This window comes from Equus quagga, chromosome 1 (assembly GCF_021613505.1).
Source record: "Equus quagga isolate Etosha38 chromosome 1, UCLA_HA_Equagga_1.0, whole genome shotgun sequence".
In the NCBI taxonomy this organism is placed as follows: domain Eukaryota; kingdom Metazoa; phylum Chordata; class Mammalia; order Perissodactyla; family Equidae; genus Equus; species Equus quagga.
Window position 1 is genome coordinate 54,505,242 of NC_060267.1, and position 19,596 is coordinate 54,524,837.

General features: G+C 53.0%; 2 protein-coding genes across 2 annotated transcripts in view; one reads left to right on the forward strand and one right to left on the reverse strand.

Moving 5' to 3' along the window:
* Positions 1 to 19,596, reverse strand: part of TSPAN9 (tetraspanin 9) — a 189,074-nt gene that overhangs the window by 83,243 nt on the left and 86,235 nt on the right. The window lies entirely within an intron of this gene.
* LOC124243201 (39S ribosomal protein L32, mitochondrial-like) overlaps positions 1 to 19,596 on the forward strand; it is a 103,369-nt gene that overhangs the window by 667 nt on the left and 83,106 nt on the right. Inside the window, 1 exon segment of the mRNA XM_046668808.1 lies at positions 145 to 272. Within this exon segment, the coding sequence (XP_046524764.1) occupies positions 145 to 272 (128 nt within the window).

Below are 19,596 nucleotides of genomic sequence, written 5' to 3' on the forward strand. Positions count from 1 at the left end.
ATTCTACCGTGAAACACTGCACCTGGGGCCGCGTCACCTGGGCTTGTGCAGAAGTCTGCACCGCCGACCTGGGGCGACCACAGCTGGCAAACAAAGACCAGAAGACTTAGGGGCGAAGAGCCCACCTCTCTTTTCCGCCACCAGCAAGAGACTGCTGAGAGCACCCGAGAGCTGGGCCTAGGCTATATATCCCCAGCACCTAACGCCGGGCTTGGCCTCTGGGAGGCGCTCGACAGGGGTGGCTGGATAGAAGTGTTCATGCCCCCCCTGGGGTGAGTGTGAAATGTCCTCCTTGGATCCCATCAGACACTTCTTCCACACCTGCTGTGTGCTGAGCGGGGGCCAGGCCTTGAGGAAACAGGAGGTGTGCTGCTCCCTGCCCTGCAGACACACACAGTCTAGTCAGGAAGACAGAAGGACCATGATCACCAAGGCGACGGGTGGGAACAGAGCTACCACAACTGGCTATAGCCATGGGGGAAGGGCACATTTATTTCACCAGAGAGACTTCAAGACCCTCATCACAAGTCTGCTGCGGTGGCCCCGCACTGCTGTCACTGGCTCGGAGCCAGGCCTGCATCCGAGGCTGCAAGCGCTGCGATTCTGGGGGCGGCTCAGCTTCCTCAAAGGGACCTGCCGAGGTGTTACTGTCCCGAGCCCCTTCGCCAGGCAGTTGGGCAGCCCAGAATTGAAACCTAGTGTGTGTCACAGCCACAGCAGCCTACTCTCTCCTGGTTGGGCACAGCAGTCCCGGGGTGCTGTCTACAGGTGAGGAGCTGACAGAGCCCCACCCCTTTTATCCTCTTCAGTCTCCGCGGCTCCGAGGGCTCCCGGCTGCCACTTCATTCGCACATTACTTCTTTGATTCAGGAGGGAGCAGCGTTTACCAGCTGGACGGGAGTCAGGAGACCGTTTTCCACTCTTAGCTCAGTGTTGAGCTGTGGATCAAGGATAAGGTCGTTTGCCTTTCTGAGCTCCCATTTCCTCCTCTTAAAAATGGGGATTAATAGAGCCTCCTCCTAGAAAGGTGGGGTGGGGGGTGGGCACAAAGGGTGAAGTCGTGCACCTACAACATGACTGACAAACATTAATGTACAATTGAAATTTCACAAGATTGTAACCTATCAATAACTCAATAAAAAAAATAATAATAAAAAAAAAATAGAGCCTCCCCCTAGAGGTGTTGTGAGAGTAGAGCGAGCTGGCACATGTGACAACAGTCCCAGGACTGTGAGCGGGGAGCAAATGTAAGGGGCTGTGGTTACTAGTCTCAGATGGGCACGTGGTGTCAGCAAGGGCCCTCCCAGGCTGGCCCCCTCTAATTTTTTCATTTCTCTTCTCCCTAACTCACGCCTTTTTCAGTGAGAATAGCCTCGCCGTTGTCCCTGGATCATTCCACCTTCATTCCCAACCATGAATGGATTTGTGCCAGTGACGACTTCCTCAGCAGGCGAGAGCTTGGGGGCCAGGGGTGGAGGACAACAGGCAGGTAGAGAAGAAGAGGAGGCTGTCCACTCTAACAGTTCTGCTGCCTCCTGGGCACACTTGTCCCATGGGGGCTGAAGTCCCACTCTTTAATCCATTAACAAGCTTCAGTGAGGTCCCATCAGCACATCCAGTTTTGTCAATATCAAAATAATAAGAGCAACTCAGATTTCTAAGTCCGCATTATATCCCGGGCACCAAGCTTCACTGGCAGTAACTCACAGAATCCTCATGACAACCCTACAAGATAAGGTGTGGTTATCTCCCCCATTTTACAGATAAGCAAACTGTGCTTTCCAAGCCGGTGTTCTTTACTCTCTGGGGCTCTAAATCTAGTTCCAGCCCTTGGGAGTCTTCCAGTCTAACAGACAGAATCTAAAAGCGTAACAGGGAACCTGAAATTGCACATCCTGATGAGAAGTCATTAGAGAAAGGACCCTGAGTAAGGGGGAAAAAGGGAGAGGTGTGCTCAGGGCGGTGCCACTGGACCGATGACTGGCAATGAGTCCCCAAGGAGCTGGCCCTGAGTCACCTTACAGGACTGTACAAAGGGAGCGGGTGCAGGGAGAACGAAGTGTGCAAGACAGGAGGCCAGCCCATGAAAGGAGGCCGCCTGGACAGAGCTGGGAGAGGAGCTATAGGATACAGGTTTAGCCGGACAGCAGCCGTCCTCCTCCCGCTCCCAGTGGACAAACCATGCATTTGTAATAGAGCGTTCATCACAGGCAGGAGACTGAGCAAGCATCCTGGAAGATACAAAGATGAGGAAGACATGGCTACAGGCCTCAAGGAGCTCACAATTTAGCTGAAAAGACCAGCTTTCTACCTCCATTCCAGTCTGAACCTAGAGAAGCCCAAAGCAGAGAGACAGACAGCACACAAGATAACAGGACCAGCAAAGAGCTGTCCCCTGGAGAAAGGCTCTCTGGAGTGGGTGTAGACAGGGAGAGAGGAGGGAGGGCATTCTAGAAAGGCATGAGGATGGTCTATTCAGGGGGCAGTGAGGAGAGCCTGAGTGAAGCGAGAGAATGTGCCTGTGAGTCAAAGTGAGCTCCTGTGCGAGGCCTTGCGTGACACACGGAAAGTGTGAGCTTCCTGAGGAGTGGAGGCACATAAGAAAGCCAGGGTCCTAGGAAGCCGGGCCTGGCAGCAGGGCAGAGGAAAAGAGGAAGACCCGCTGCTGTGGCTGCCTCAACTTCTTAGATTTGGGATGCAGAAGGAAGCACCAGAGAGGAAAGGTGAGAGACGCCATCCCTCCTGCCCCCTCCTGACCCTCAGCCATTCGCCACGCTCAGGGGAGCCAGAAGGTACAGACTGCCCTTGAGGATCTCTGAGCACAGAACAAGAAGGAGCTGCCTTTTCTTTCCTTTTTATTTTTAACAACAAAAAAAGTGAAGCAAGTACAGAATTCCCAGAGGGGAGGAAGAGAAGTGAATACGTGAAATCAACATGCACCATCTCTGCTGACTGGCGCTGGGGAGGTGCGGGCCTCAGAGTAAATGCCAGGCTCGCTCTTCCTCTCCCGGAATCTCTCAGGCCTACGGTGTGCAACAGAGCTCACTCACCCACAGCCATCGGAGCGATGGGCCAACGCTGGTCACCCTTTCTGACCTGCGCTGAATAGTTCTGTATTTGACAGTGTGTGCAGCTCGTGAGGTATCCTGCACCTGGAGCCTCACCCAGAATTTAGGTTAGACACTCAATGGCACATGCTACCCAAAGAACATGTGAGATGGCCGCCATGGGAGGAGAAGGGAGACTCACCCCAAGTTTAACTTCTAAAATTGGGATCTTCTTTGGCAATTCAGAAAATGCTTCAATGGCTAAGCAGGCTGGAGAGGTCCCTAGCAGGGGGCCCACTTCCTGAGATATTTGCATGAAGATTCACTCGGCAGGGAATGGTGAGGGCCCAGAGGCAGGGGAGTCTCCTCTTTGCTATGGAAATTAAACAGCCAGAGCAGCATGTGGCACCACACTTATCCAGGATTCCAGAAGGACCTGACAATGATGGTGACAGGGTCAGGGTAGAAAAGAACTACTATGGGTAGCTTTGTTTGTTTTTTATTTATTTAGCTTCTGGGGGCAATAAGGAAAACAAACAAGTGGAGTTTGGCTGCTGTGGGAGGGGCCACAGACAGTGAGAGGAATTGCTCACGACCGTCTACCAGGGGTGGCCAGGTATCACCTTCTCTGTGGACAGGCTTGCTCCTCCCTCCTCAGGCCCCCCAGCTTCGTTCAGAGTGGACAGTTCACCCACCTGCCTCTGCTCTGGCCCCTGGGCTTCTCAAAGGAGGCAGGGCTGTGTCTTAATCATTTCATCACAAGCACACACTCTGTGCCTGTCACAGGGACCACCACAGGGTAGGGACTCAGAATGTGTGGGTGCATAGAGGGAAAAGGAAGACCACCATGCCTAAGCCCTGAGTTCTCTCCAAGGACAGCCTGAGAGCCCCAAGTTCATTAACCAGAGGATGGGACCCAAGCCAGAAATCTATGGAATTGTTCCTGGAAAGCAGGCTATCCGAGCGCATCAGAACCCGACAAGAAAGCTCAGGAAATTTAAATGCCCGGCTACAGATAACAGAGTGCAAAGGCCATGAGGTCATCCATTTTGTTCTCAGCCACATCCCCTGCACATGGCACAGCCTGGAATGGAAGATAAATGGACAGATGGATAAATAAACAAACTTATGGATCAGAGGGCCACTGTGGAAAAAGAGTCAGGAAAGGTAGGAGGTAGAAAAAAGAGAAGACTGCAACAGGAGCAAGACAGAGGACAAGCTGCTCTGGGACCCCTCCCCATCCTGGGGGGGCCATGCCTGCTGGAGGAGCTCTAAGGACCATGCGGGTCTGCCTCTAGTTGCGTCACTGGTGAACTCGTGCACACTCTCTAGTGCGGCAGCCATGTCTCAGAGCTCAAGAGCTGGCTGTGCTCAGCCCTTGGCAGAGGTCACCCTGGCTACTGAGAAGACAGGACTGTGAAAGGACCCTCGGCCGTGCGGCCACACTGCACAAGTGACAGATGAGCACACTGGTCAGAGCATGCACTGGCGATACTGTGGACAGTTAGCTCAGCTCCGAGAAACAGGGTGACAGCTGTAGACCAGCCATCCTACCCCTGACTGAGGCAAGAGTACTCAAAGTGAGGCTTCTAGATCCTAAGGAGCCAGGTGAGAGGCGTCAGCACACACCACCTGGCCTAGGAACCGCGGGGTCAGCAGGACTCGGCTCTGCGAGAGGACGGCATGTGCTCAGACCCTTCAGCAAGCCCCATCCACACCCACCACCCGACCCAACCGCAGGGAACGAAGCTCTGGCAGATACAGTTGTAGAAACATGATGGGCTTCGGGACTAGACAGATGTGTGTCCAAATCCCATCTGGAGTGAGTTATGCAACTGCTGGGTAACTACAACGACACCTGACCTGCTCTCAATCTCAGTTTCCCCAACCGTAAAGCGGAGATGATAATACACACCTTCCCGAGCAGTACGTAGGAAGGTAGAGATTAAAGGTTATGAATGTAATGCACAACGTCTGACACGGAAAATGCTCAGTGAACTGAGGCATTACTATCATTATCAACTAATTATTATTATAGTAAATATGTCCCGGTCCCCATCTAACTATAATGTAGTTGAACAGAAAAAGATACAAGAAACACATAATCATACAAATGTTCTGTGGCTCAAAGTCTAGGGCCGGCACTTGGAGCTCCTCCTCCTCAGCTCCTTCCTCAGGGCGCCCGCAGTCCTGGGCCCTCTTCTCTTCCACCCCACAGTCCTGCATTTGCCCATCCCATCCTTCCAGTGCCATCCACATGCTGATGAGACCTGAGTGTTTACCTGGGCCTGACCTGTCTTCCAGCCCCAGGCACACACCCAGCTCCTACTTGGCACCCCCACTTGGCTGTCTCCCAGGCAGCTCCAATTGCACGCGCCACAGAGGCACTGACCTTGCCCCAGCCCTGCTCCCCTGGCAGTACCCTCCCCTTCTCAAAACACGGCCTAAACACTCATCCCATTGCTTAAGCCAGAAGCCCAGGATTACATTCTTGACTCCCCGTTGTCACTTGTCCCCACCTCCAATCAAACACAAGTCCCATCCAATGAGCCACCTTCTCCTCACTCCCTCCACAGGCGCTCCCTAGCCCACCCCCATCATCTCCTGTAGCCCCTGCAGCTCCTGGACACAGCGCCTTCCCACCCCTGCCCGAGCCGCTTCACAGGGCGGCCGAGCCATCCCCTCACTCATACCGCTCTCCCACTTTAATCCCTCCAGGGGCTTCCCATTTACTGAGATGATGATCCTGTGCATGCACGTACACACACTATTCTATTCTTCCATTACAATCCAAAGTCCTAAAACAGCCTGGAAGGTCCAGTGCAGTTGGCCCCTGCCTACCTCTCCAGCCCCCTTCCCAGCCATTCTCCTCTCACTCATTATGCTCCACCCAGTGAACTCTCCGGGTTCTCTCTCCTCAGGGCCGTTGCCCATGCTGTTTCCTCTACCTGGCATGCTCTTCCCAGCCCACTGCCTCACTTAGCTCTACTCATCCCTGAGCTCTTGTGAATTCTTCCAAAAGGCCTCTCCTGGTTTTCTGGACACCTGCCTCCCCCTCAATCTAGTCTTGCTGTGCCATATTTCCCTTTCTCTCACGGCACTCAGCACAGTGTGGAAGCACATGTTTACCTGAGTGACAGTTTGCTGTCTGATTCTCCTACCAGACCAGGAACCGCAGGGCAGCAGGGACTGGGCCTGGTTTTCTCGCTACTGTGTGCCAGTCCCATGCCCGACCAGCAGCGGGGGCCCCATCAACACCTGACAACCATGTGAAGAGGTGCTCAGAGGAGGGCGAGCGCGGGGCAGGCCAGCGGCCTTAGGGAGGCTTCGCGGCCTTCCAGTGTACGGTTCCCCCATGCCACCCTCTGGACACCCTTCCCCGTGTGATCTCCAGCTCCTCAGCTATAAAACAAGGAGTTTGGACTAGCTGGTCCTGCAAGGCTCCTTCCAGCCCTGAAATTCCTACCCTACGAAATGGGGTTTCTTGGCTCTTGGAACATGGGCAGGACTGGACAGGCAGAGGGCAGGAGGAAGAGCGTCCTGCTTGGGGATGGCTAGGCAAAGCCAGAGGGCAGAGGAGTGCCCATGTCATCTGGGGAGGACATGTCCGCATGCGCAGCTGCAATGAAAGTTCACAGAAACCGAACTTGAAAGGGAGGGGGCGCTGGAGCAGAGATGACCCTGGATGCTAGTTAAAAATCTGCACAGGTGCTTCCCCACCCCTACTCCTCTCATCAGCTCCATCCGCCACACCTTACTTGACCTACGCTCCCACCAACATCAACCCACGTCAAGGTCTTCCTCAGCTGCCACCTTTGCATGAGCTGTTCCCTCTGCCTGGAGCGCCCTTTCCCCACACACACTCTGACGGCTAACTTCCACTGTCCAAGCGGCATTGGTATTGCTCTCGCCTCTTCTGTGAAGTCTGGGGAGGCAGGCTCTGGGGCCTCTGCTGGGAGCACAGTACACCCTGAGTCCATCCCACCATGGGGTTGTCTGTTCACTGGGGGCCTCCTCAGCCCCAGAGTGTGAGCTCCTGGAGGGCAAGCCCTGTGCCCATCAGCTTTTTCCTCCAGCCCTCGGCACAGTGCCCAGCACAGAGAGCTGGTAAATCACCAGAATGCAGGAGTGAAGCAGGAAGGCCCTTGTGGGGGTCTTGAGCAAGGGTGATAGCCGCTGTTTAGAAAAACAACCCTTGGCTCAGAACAGGGGAGGCTTGAAGCAAAGAGCAAGAACTGCTACTCCCAAAGAACAGCAGTCTCCTCTTTGAGCAGGTTTACAGGCTGGGAGGGAGCAGCAGAGACTGAGCCCCGGAAGCACCGGCTCGTGGCCCACCCCGTGAGTTGCCCACCCTGGGCTCTCAGGCCCTTTTTTCCAGGAAAGTCCCAAACCAGCCCCAGCTTTCATCCCAAGCCCAATCAGCATCACTGTCAGATCCCCAAAAGGGCCTGGTGTGCGAGGCACTGTGCTGGACAGACGGATGTACCCGTTCCCACAGGCACACACACACTGAGCCATTCACTCCTGGGAGACAGAGAAGAAAGAAAGTAGTTGTGATTAGTACTTATCAAAGACGGCAGGTGGCTTCAGGGAGGATGCGATAAGGCCAGACCGCCAGCATAGGCAAGTGTGATGAAGCCAGAGGTTTACTGCCATGCACCAGTGGAAATTTACTGACCCAGCAAATCCAATATTCCTAAACCACTCCATGGAGGGCACTGACTTGCCGGCTGGGACAGCGCTTTCTGACCCACCCTCCAGCCTGCCTGCAAAGCCAGCCCATGCCGCTGGGACCCTTTAGCTGATTCAGAAGCTGCTGCCTGCTGCCTCTGCTCTTCTCGCTCTCCCTCCACTGAGCCTAGACCCACTGCAGGGAAGAGCAGCATGAGCATAGCACTTGGGGATGCTCCAAAGAAGATGCAGAAGGAACACTGCCCTGGATCCCACCTGCTCTGAAGCCATCAGGGGAAGGGAGCCTGCACATATTCCACCTTAGCAAAAGAGAATGAGAGGTGCATGGGTGAGTGGGTGGGGGAACACGCACTGGGCATCCTTATTGGGTAGAATTTGGCTGTCTTAAGGACCCACAAGTCTCATAGTGTGTGAAGTCACTTGTGGTCTCTGAACCTTCACTCGCCACTCTGCAAAGGGAGGTGGCAGGAACTGGCCATTGTCCCATTCAGCCTCTCTTCCCTCCACCCACCTCAGGCTGACCCACTTCCATACAGCTAAGTCATTCAAGGTGCCTCCAGCTGAGGGGGCCTCAGAGAAGCATGGGGTCCATCCCAAACCTGGAGGCATCTTTCTCATCTCAAAGTACTTGAAGTGAAAATGGTCACAAACCACACCCTTTAGTCTGCTACTCAGGCTACCAAAACTCTCACAGTCCTGGAAAGTTCTTTACAAAGTCTCTCTTAGGTTGCTCTGGCAGAGACTCATTCCTGTTGTAACCCAGTCATACGGGATGTGTACCCAACCACGTTTCACTCACCCAAACTTGCTCAACACAGGCCCAGATGCAGACAGCACACAGACACACACAACCCTGAAAGCAGGGGCATGTGCACTCCCTGTTGTGGCCTCCCACCTGTCACAGGCTCCTTACTAGGGTCCCTGCCTCCAGTCCCCTTCCTAATTCACCCTGCCACATGCTGCCACCATTAATGTCCCAAGACGGAGCTCTAGAGGTACCACGCTTCCCCTCTCACCAGCTCAAAAATCTTCCCTGGCTCCCTAGAGATTTAACACAAATACGCAAGCTTGGCGTTCAAGACCTTCTGCCTCATCCTTTGTTGGCCTTATTTCCCACAAGACCCTGACCTGTGCTCCAAGCTCCCAACAATCGGAGCTCCTCGCTGCTCTCTGGACACGCCCCCACTTCCCTGCCTCCATACTCTAGCTCATGCACTGTGCTCCACCCACAAGGGCTCCTCCACCCCTCTCTGTCTTTAGCAGATGGTTCAAGGCTTGTCTCGAATGCTACATCCTCCGTGAAGGATCCCCTGATGCTGAGGATCCCCCAAACTATGAGGCCCTCTTCTTGCTCCTAACCTCTCTTTGGGGCACTGACTTCACTCTGCCCTGTGTCATAGTTGTTTGCATAAATGTCATCCTGCAGGACTACAGGAAGCTCCAGGGGATGAACTCACCCGTGTTCCTCTTGGAGCAACCAGCCTAGCTTGATACGTGCTGGGCACTTAAGAACTCTGAAGGGAAATTAACCAAGTCCCTTGTGCAAAGCACACAGCCCCCAAGCCTCAGGCCCACCTATGGGATATGTACTCACCTCAACCCATGTACTGGACACCCCCCAACACTGCCCTCAGTCTATCTGGCAGGCGCTCACCTTGCTAGATCACCACCATTTGTCCTCCCCTCTGAAGGCCCTCACTGGGGTCACCCACCAGATTCGGCCATCTCCTGAACCACTGCGGAGCTCAGATGTCCAGCCTGGAGCTCAGAGAATGTAGCTGGGCTCCGTGAGGCCCGATATCTGGGTAGCTGTGTGTCACTCATCCCCCAAGCTCCGGCCCCAAGAGGCGCTTCCATATCCCATCGGGCCGGACGCCAGGGCACACCTGCTCCTCCCCTCCCCCACACTGATGCCAGAGGAAATGCCAGGCCACAGCCCTGGCCGGAGGGACACAGCAGGGACAGGGACTGAGCACTGGCACTGCCCCTCTCTCCCTTCACCCTGCAGGCCTGAGCCCCACCAGCACCTCGCGTATCCCACATCCTTCCATGACTGCACACTCTACCCTGCCGCACTGTCTGCCGCCGAAAGCAACGGCACAAAGCAGACACATCCAAACTGCAGGGCATCAGGCAGAATGAAGCCCTGGGGCCCCGGTCCCACCTCTGACACTTCCTCTCTGTGTGACCTGGACCAGAGACTTACAGCGCTCTGAGCACAGTACACATTTTCTGAATGAACAAATGAGTGAGTGAGCACACTTCCACTCCCTCATCTGCAAAATGGGGTTAGGTGTGATTGTGAGGGCAATGAGACATGGTGGGAAACTGCTTAGCGAATGGACAGCACTACACTTCAGAACCTCCCACCCACACATACACTACCACCGTCCATCCCATTTCGCATGAGCCCGATACAAAGACAAAGGAGATGGATACTGACTACCCGTCCTGTGGACTTTCTGAGCACCCACTACATGCCCACCCTGGGCTCGCACTGTCGATGTTGCTGAGGAGTATTAGCCCTTAGGAGCCAATGGTCCATCTGGGCGAAGAGCAGCCAAGTGAGAAGGCGGCAGCAGACAGGAGCGCATGAGCCGTGCCAGACTGGGCAGCACAAACTGAGTGCTCAGAGGACTTGCCCAGCGAGGCCTGGTCTATCTGGGAAGGCTCCTTGGAGAAGGTGAGATGCATGCTCAGCTGTCATCCTGACTGAAGGAAGGCAGGGGAGAGGGCTCCCAGATGCCAAACACCGCAAGCAGGCTTGTCTGCTGTGACTCAGCTTGTTAGAGGCTTCTGTACTTAATGAGCGCACGTGGCCCTCGCATGCTCCTGCGTGATGCGTGAGCAGGGAAGGCATCCCAGGTTACAGACTAGGAAATTACAGACCAAAGAGAAGAGAGGACTTCTCTAAGCCAGTTAGTGGCAGAGCTGGGTGTGGAACCCATGTCTCCTGACATCCAAACCAGAGATCTTTCCTTACGCCAAGTGGTTGCACCTGGGCCCAGGGCTGGACCCTGCCTGTATATACAAAGCTGACCCCAATGAGGCAAGCACACAGCCATCCTACATGCACAGAGGGAGGCAAAGGAAAGGAAAGGAGGTGAGAGAGCGCTCGCGCATCAGGATTACCCAGGCAGGAATAAGAGAAGTCCCACATCACAGCACCATGGACAAGCCCTGTCGATCCTGGGGCACACACCAACATCTCCCAGCACCACCCTGCATCACACCCCTCAGCCAACACATGCCCCCATGCTCTTCATGACTTCATACAGCATGAGCACAGGTGCTTTGCCAAATGAAAGCAAGCAGAGGCCCTGCCCTCTGAAACCAGGTCCAGGTATAGTGGAGGTAAGAAAGCAGCAGCCGGCTGGTAAATGTTTAGCAATCGGCTCTCCAGGGGGAAAAGCTATGATTCATAGTGCTTGCCAATTTCTATGGTGTAAATACTCCCACCATGGCCAATTTCAAGCTACCAATGGCTTAACAACCAGCTGGCAAATTTTCTCATGATCTACTAGGAGGCTCCTGAGAGCCAGTATAAGTAGGCTCCAGCAAACGGCAGAAACAGCTCAGCTCCCTTCCCTTCAGAAGACACTCCAAGGCAAGAAGAAACCCAGCACCGTCCTGCCCCTCCTCCCCAGGAGAAAAAGTCTCATGGCTGGAGTGTAGGAACAGGACTGGAGGCTGGACACGCCACAGAAAAGGGATAGCAGCCTGCTCTCCTGGGGTCCCCTACCTATGGCCTAATAACCAGAGAAAGACAACAGAAATTAGCTCCTATACTACAGCGACCCTATAACGTAAGTCAGACCAGGTTACTGCTCTGCTCCAAACCCTCCAGTGGCTTCCCATCTCTTCAGAGAAAAAAACAGTTCTCATAGGTATTTTCACCATTTATACACACACACCCGACCCATTCATTCTCTCCACTCTGGCCATACTACCTTCTTGCTGTTGTTTCTTACAGTAGAGCCTTTACACTGGCTCTTCCCTCTAATGGAACATTCTTCCCCTAGATCTGTAAATCCCCTAGATTGCCAACTTCTCGTCTCCTTTATACCTTCACTCAAACACCACCTTTTCAATGCGACCTTCCCTGACCACCCTATTCAAAACTACCTCCCCCAGCACACTCCCTCTCTCTTACCCTATTCAACTTTTCCATAGCACTTATCCCCAACATACAAGATAATTTCCTTTTCTATTAAATGATTCTTTATGATCTCTCGCCCCTACCAGATCTAAGCTTCATGAAGGTAGGGATTTGGGTCTGTTCATTCATTGCTGTACTTCCAAGGCCAAGAACAGAGCTTTACATGTGGTAGATACTCAGTAAATACTTGTTGACTGGATGAATGCCTGGAGGAGGTCTCTGCCAAATCCTCTAGGCGCCATCTTGGCTTCCCAAGAGGCAGCAGCTGGGGAGTGAGGGTGCCTAACGGTTAGTGCACACCAGCTGGGATGCAGGATGCGTGTTCCCACCCTGGTCCTGCCACCTGTGACCTGGCACAGCCACACCCTCCACTTCATGCCTGCACCTCATTTTCTCTCTCCATTTGGACTGGAACAGGACCCTACATGGCTAACCCTGGGCAGAACCAAGGGCCAGGACTAAGGCCAAACAGGACACCCAGCCTGAAGGCCTCTGATGTCTGCCGTGGGAGGCTCTGAGGTCAGATTCGAGACATTCCCTTAAAAGGTCTTAGGAAAGACAAGCTCTTTGCTTCCCCCGCACCTGAGCCCCCAACCACACCACCTCCTGTCCCCCAGCCCAGAGCCTAGAAGAAACCCCCAAAGAATGCTCTCCACCCCAGTGGTTAGAGCCAGTGGAGCCCCAACTCCAGGCAGCTGCCCCATCACGCCTCCAGCGGGCTCCCCACATGCAAAGCGGCTAGCTCATACTGCTATTTTAAGCTCTGCGGGCCCAGCTGTAGCACGTAGCCACAGCGGGCTGGCGGCCCGGTCAGAGGTGGGAGAAGCTAACTCACTAAGGAGTGCTGACCCGGGGAGAACGAAAGGGAGAGTTGGTCATCCTCCAAAACTCCAGCCCTTCTCTCGAGGGACCAGACACTCCCAGTCCACACCCACCAATCCACCAGCCATGGGGAAAGTGAGTCAAGAACTGCACTGGGCACGCCCAGATTCCATTTCTCAATGTGACCCCCTGAGTTTCCACATCAAAATGACTCCTAGCCCCACCCTGCCAACCTCTAGAAATTCCAACAAAGCTACAGCTAGCACAGCACCCATCTTCCAGGACCTGACGATGTAAGACAGACAACAGAAATGCAGGCTGAAGAAAGGAGTTAACCCTCTATTAACTGAGAATGGCTTATCAACTAAATCCCTCTCCACTCCTCTCTCCCCATCCAGTCTCTCCTCAGTGACTCGGCACAGTGCCAGGCACACAGCCAGGTTCAACAACACTCGTTGACTGAATGATTGTTTCTACATGTATTCTAAAACCACAGATGATTAAAGTGGTCAGGGGACAACCGCGTCTTGATTACTTATCAGTATGGACATTACTATGTACATTTCTGCTGACCTCACTGAGCACCAAAACTGAGAACAAAGACCATCGAATCAAGGAACCAATAGAGTTTAGTAACAAAACAGGGATGTCCCAAGCTGTGGCCCTTCCAGGGAGGGCTGCCACTACCCAACTCCAGAGGGACAGTTACACTGTGTTCTCTGGGAAGTATGGCCCCTGAAGTTATACCACATGGAGGCCCAGCTCCAACCTGCCCTCCTCCATAGGACATCCAGCAAGCAGGAGCTGGCTTGAGAAGGGTCAACTCTGGGTGCAAGCTCTTCCTACCCCGAGGCTCACGCTGCAGGACATCAGCGAAACCACCCAGGGCGGGACAGGTCACACACACACCTGGGGCTCCCAGCAGCATCCTATGGCTCTGATTGCTCAGTTTAAGCAACAGCAGCACCAGGAAGAGGGGAAAGGAGATCCAGAAGGTGCTGTCATCAGGGAGCTCTGGGACCGCTCTCCTTGCTACCGGTCTATCTCAAGGCTGAACCTGCCACCCACATCTTAAAGAAATACACTCACCACCTGGATTGGGGGCAAGGGGCAAATCTTTTGAACGTCCTTGTTGGAGAAAGATCCCAGAAGCTATGGGTCTTCAGGGTTCATTTGGTCCGCTTCTCTCCTCCCTCCCCCTTCCCCTTGCCTGGCTTCAATCAATCCAGACAGACTCTCCTGAACATTTCTAGTATAACTGTAACAGCAATGACAACGGCCTGCACTTACAAAACAACGCAGACCATTCAAAGGGATTTCACATAAGTGACCCTCACAAAAGTCCTCGACAGTAATTGCCGCAGACATCACTGTATGGAAAGTGAAGTGACTTGCACCAAGGCCAGTCCTCGACTGGGCCAGAACCAGGACCTCGGACCCCTAGTCCAGGGCTCTTTCCAAATGCTGACTTCCCTCTGTGTGACTCCCAGGCCACTGACTTCCGAATCCTTGGGTATTTGGTACCAAATGCAAATTCCTGGGCCTTCCAATTTCTGGAGGCAGGACCATGATAACTTCCTCTGTTAATAAACTCTCCAAGGGATTCTCTAATGTGCTACAGTTGAGGAGCCCCTGCTGAGAAGGGTGCTGACTAGATCTAACCGGCTCCCTTTCACTACCCAAGCAGCAACTAAAGTCCTACCACCTCTAGCAAATCTTCCAGGACTAGAGGCTTCGGGGGCACAAGACCCCTACTGTTCCTTCTGGGTCACCTTCTGAAGATACATCTGCACATACTCACCAAAATGACCCTGAGACATCTGTCAGTAATCTGAAGTCACACCAGCTGGGGGACAATCCTGGCCAAAATCTCCCCTCTCGAGCAGGGACATATCTGCCAAAATCACTCTGTCAGCCCAAGCCCATACTCACAGATGTGCCGAATGAAGAGGGGGAGTGAGGCAGGAGAAAGAGAACGATAGGAGACAGTGGCTCGGGCTGCTTTCCTCTCCCCCTGCATGTATCATCAACCACACAGACTTCCGCCCTTGCCTGGGCACTCTCAGAGATGCCCCCCCCGCAACGCCGATGAGGGAGATAGCTACCCAGTGCTCCCTGCATCAGCCCGCCAGACAGCTTTCCACCCATTCTCAATCATCTGCCCTGACCCTGCCTTCACCATTCTGTCTTGTGCTCAGCTCCTGTCCGGCTGTTCCAGCCTCAGGGAGGGCTGCACAGCCTGGCTCAGTCTACACCAGCCTGCCCCACTTCTGGGTTTCAATTAGAATCCCCTCCCTTCGCATGGAGGCTCCTCGGGCTGATGGCCCAGTTACAGACCCCCCCTCCTCACAGCCCCCAACACACACCTTCCCTCTCGCCCTGCCCCTCACCACCCCTATCACGTGGTCTCACAGACTCAGCCTGGGCAGCCTGAGTGGGCAAGTCTTGTCTTTGCAAATAGACTGTCGGGTGCAAGAGAGCGGAGCATAAGTTGGACTCCTGCTGTGTCCTCTGGGCATCCACCACTTCCCAGTCCTGTGCCAGTGACTCAGTGAGCCTTGATGAATGAATGAGCCAAGTCTGAAAATCTAGCCCAGCCCGCTTCTGGTGGTATCTAGTGCAAACACAAAAAAGGAAAGGAGAGGAAGTAAATCACGGGGAGAGAGAGACAAGAGGAAGAGAGCAGAGCTCACTCCCATCAGGCCAGAACAAGGCAATCAGCTCAGAGGGCCACAGCCCAGGGAGCCTGGTGGCGTGCGCCCACAGCTCCCTACCTGCAACCCGTCAGTAACCCAAACCAGCAAATTCGCGGTTTCCTCATTCCATCAGCAGAGCATCTCCCAGGCAGAAAGCCTGTCTGGTCGGGGGCGAATTAATTGAGTAACTAACCTCCTTCATCACTGCCTCCGGCCCACCTTTCAGAAAGGGAGGGTCGCACTCCAGGGAGGACTGACAAGGGGCAGGGGAGAGACCGCTTGTCCCGCAGGTCCTGCAGCCTTCTCCACCAGCCCCAAGTAGCCAGCAATTCTAGCCTATCCCACATCACACACAGCCCCCGAAGACTTCAAAGCCCCCTCACGCCCCTCCAAGACACACAGACCTCTGAGGCACACAGGCACACCTGCACTCTGACTGTGGTACCTCCTCTCAATCAGCTTGGACACTGGCTGTGGCTCCAGTTTTGAGCTCAGGCACCCCCGGGACATTGCAGGCAGTTAGATGCAGCAAAAGGAACAGGGAGGAGCAGGTGAAAGGAATCTGCCCAAAAGACTAACGCCAATCACAGAAGGTGCGGCTGCTGGAAAGGGCTGAGAGGGAGGGAGGATCAGTAGGAAGGGCACATGGGATGGGGGTCAGAAGACCCAGGTTTGAGCCCTGATTCTGTCTCTTAGGGACTGTGCAACTTTGGGCAAGCCACCTAACCTCTTGAGTTGCAGCTTCCCCATCTGCAAAAGGGGCATAAAGCCTCCCTACCTCCAGGGCTGTCCTGGGATGCAATGAGCCCAGTAAGAGTTGCTCGCTTATGTCCACTCTCCTCCCCTCTGCAGAAATCCCGAGGAAGATACTGCACAGGCAGCTTGAACACTGCGCGGGCCAGGGAGCTCGCCAGGCACCCTCATCACTATTTCACAGCTCTAACTACCATAAAGCTGTCCCTTACTCTGAGCCCCCACCTCCCTGCCTCTACTTTCTACCTAAGAGACGTGGGGCGGGGTGGGGGGGAGACATGGGTCCCGAAATCAGTCATATCAGTGTCAAATCCCAGCTCTGCCCCTTGACAAGTTACTTAACTGCTCTACAATAAATGCCTAACAACGCACAGAGTCGATGATCTACGCACAGTGCCTGATTCAGTGCCTGGCACACACACACTTCATAAATAGTAGATAGTATTTCCTTTAATTATCATCCTCATCATTATTCTGGCTAATAAAACTAGTGCTTCCCTCTGGAGCAGTAAAGCAGAGGCCTAATTCCTCTCCCAGGAGCCAGCTTTCCACATGTAAGAAGACAGCATCTCGTGCCCTGGGCGTTTTCTTCCCTAAGCACAACATCCCCACTTCTTTCTGCTCTTACTCACCCAGCAACCTAGAGATCCTTTGCCACGCCACCAAGTCTCCTCCTTGCCTTTCCTGGTCTGCCGATGCCCTCCCTAAAATGCAGCCCTGGACTCCGACTTCTGAACAGTGCCCTACCACCTGCACCCACCTCGGCACCTGGTGCACAGTAGGCACACAGAAACATTTGGTGACGGGGGATTCAATGAATGAACTCAACATTCTGCTGCATGGAATCTGAAAACTGAAATCAGCAACAAGCAGGGATGGCTCTTGATCCAGACACTCGATTTCCATCAAGACAGCCCGACAGTGACCCCCTCACACTGCATCCGACCATGCTTGCGCACGTGGAGCCTGCGCAGCCAGGGCCTTCGGGCACGTCATCCAGAGCCCCCTCGCTATTGCTGTGGTTTTCTAAATCTAAGTGTAGGACTTTGGTAAAAGGGGCAACCGCCAACACTTGCCCATTGCCTGCCATCTTGCGAGTTTTGCTCCGTTATTACAGCACATTTGTGATTGAAAGTCCCGATTCTATCATCCAATGGATTGGTAAATTATTTCTCTCAACTTTCAGAAGATCACAGAATATTTGCACTAGAATGGATGTTAGAGATTATCAAATTCAATGCCTTCCATATCCAAAGGAGGAAACTGAGCCCAGAGTAATGAAGTAACTTGCCCAAGGACAGCAGGAATTTTTGGCAAAACCGAGATTTAGGCCCTGGACCCTTCCTCTCAGCCGGATTGCTAATAGTAATACTACAAAATTTCTGCTGAGAACTTGCCTTGTGCCAGGATTTTAATATCTATTTCCTCCAGTCTTCATAACAATCCTGCAGGATAAACACTGCTTCCCCCATCTGACCAATGAGAAAGCTTAGGTAGCGCATCCTGGACCGCAGACCAGGAACACACGGCCGAACCTGCTCTGCCTGACTCCGGAACCCCGGCCCGCGCCCGCTGCGCCTCGAAACAGCTCCGACCGGATGTCCAACGGTCTGAATCTAAATGCGTCATCCTCCCTGCCCTGTTGCTACCTGTTCCTCCGTGGTGTTTGCTCCACTGTTAACAGCATCACCACCACCTCAGTCACTTAAACTAGAAACCTGGAGCCATCCGCAGACTCCTGCTTCCCTCCCTCTTAACCCCTCCCCCTCCAGCCATCCCTGGCAGAGCTCCTCAGCCTCTCTCCTCCCAAACTCGCCAGAAACTATCACAAAAACCTCAGGCCCAGGGTCTCCTTCCCAGCCCCTCTCCACTTCCTCCACACCTTCGATATTTGCGCTCACAATCATCTGTCCAAAATAAATTGGTCTTATGTCACCCCAACTTAAACACTTTGTTCGTTCTATTCCAAATTTCTTTGAAGAGCACACTGGTTCCTTCCCCACAGCTGGCAGGCCCTTCCACTCGAGCTCCTGCGCATCCTGCAAGACCCTACTCAAACCTCATGTCCCCCTCGTCTGGTCCCTGCCCTCCTGACTTCCCTAGGCGGATTAAGCCTTTGCAAGTGCTTCTGCTGCCACACTTCTCACGGCATGTCCTCTACAAGGCTGTCACTTCACTCCCTTTCCAGGTGAGCTGCTTGAGGGCAGGAAGGTGGCATTTCTGAATCCTCAGCTCCGATTCATGAATTTGCTAATTTATTCAATTTGCTAATTTACTTAACCTTGAAAATACTCAGTGAAAGTTGTTGAGTAAATTAGCAAATGCATAAATCAGGGTCCTGCTTATAATTTTATTATAAAAAATAATCTTCTGTGGGCCAGCCCAGTGGTGTAGTGGTTAAGTTCCCGCATTCTGCTTCAGCGGCCCAGGGTTTGCCAGTTTAGATCCTGGGCATGGACCTACACATTGCTCATCAAGCCATGCTATGGCAGCATCTCACACATAAAATAGAGGAAGATGAGCACAGATGTTAGCTCAGGGCTAATCCTCCTCAAAAAAAAAATAATCTTCTGTTAACTAAAAACCCGTCTTGAATTAAGATAAAATTTATTTAGAAAGATGATGTTAAAATTCTGACTGATAGGGTCCTTGTTAAAAGATGCACGAAATCCAAGCTTTCTGGTTGAAAGGAACTGACTTTGAAGATATCAGTGTCAACAAAGGAGGAAAAAAATCCAATGTCAAGAAATAAAGAATCTGAGCTATACAGATATGTGACTATGACCCAAATGAATTAATTTGCTAATTGTTTCCATTTGCTTTAATCTGTGGCAACTCCCAGATTAGTGCTTTTCAAACTGCAGGTCATTACTCATTAGTGGGTTATGAAATCAGTTTAGTGGGTCAGGAAGAGTATTTTAAAAAATTAAAACAAAACAGAAAATACCTGAATGTATCTCACACAGCAATTTCACGAAACATTTTTTCAGGTGTAGCACGCACACACACAGGCACACACACGTGCATGTACTTTGTCACACAGTTGGAGAAACATGGCCCTGGGTCTTTAATGGTGACATGGATAGCCCACAAGAGTCTCAGAGCCAGGGTTGACTGCCCGTGAGAATATGCACTTTCTAGGCATGGAATTCAGAGCCAGCGACCGTCTGCAGGGGGCCACACCTGGTCAGGAAGGGTTACCCAGCTGCAGGAAATACACTTGGATTCACACGCCAAGATGGAAATATGCTCAAAGGATGCCAAAAAGTTACGTGTACCGTGAGAAGAGACAGAGCAAATCTTGTCATTGTGAAAATTTGTCCTTGAGTCATTTGATCCAGCAACATCATCTGCTGGGCAGAACTCTGGCTGGGAACATGGACTCAAGGTGCTTCCCTGCAAAATGGGGAGACTAGTGCCCAGCTCA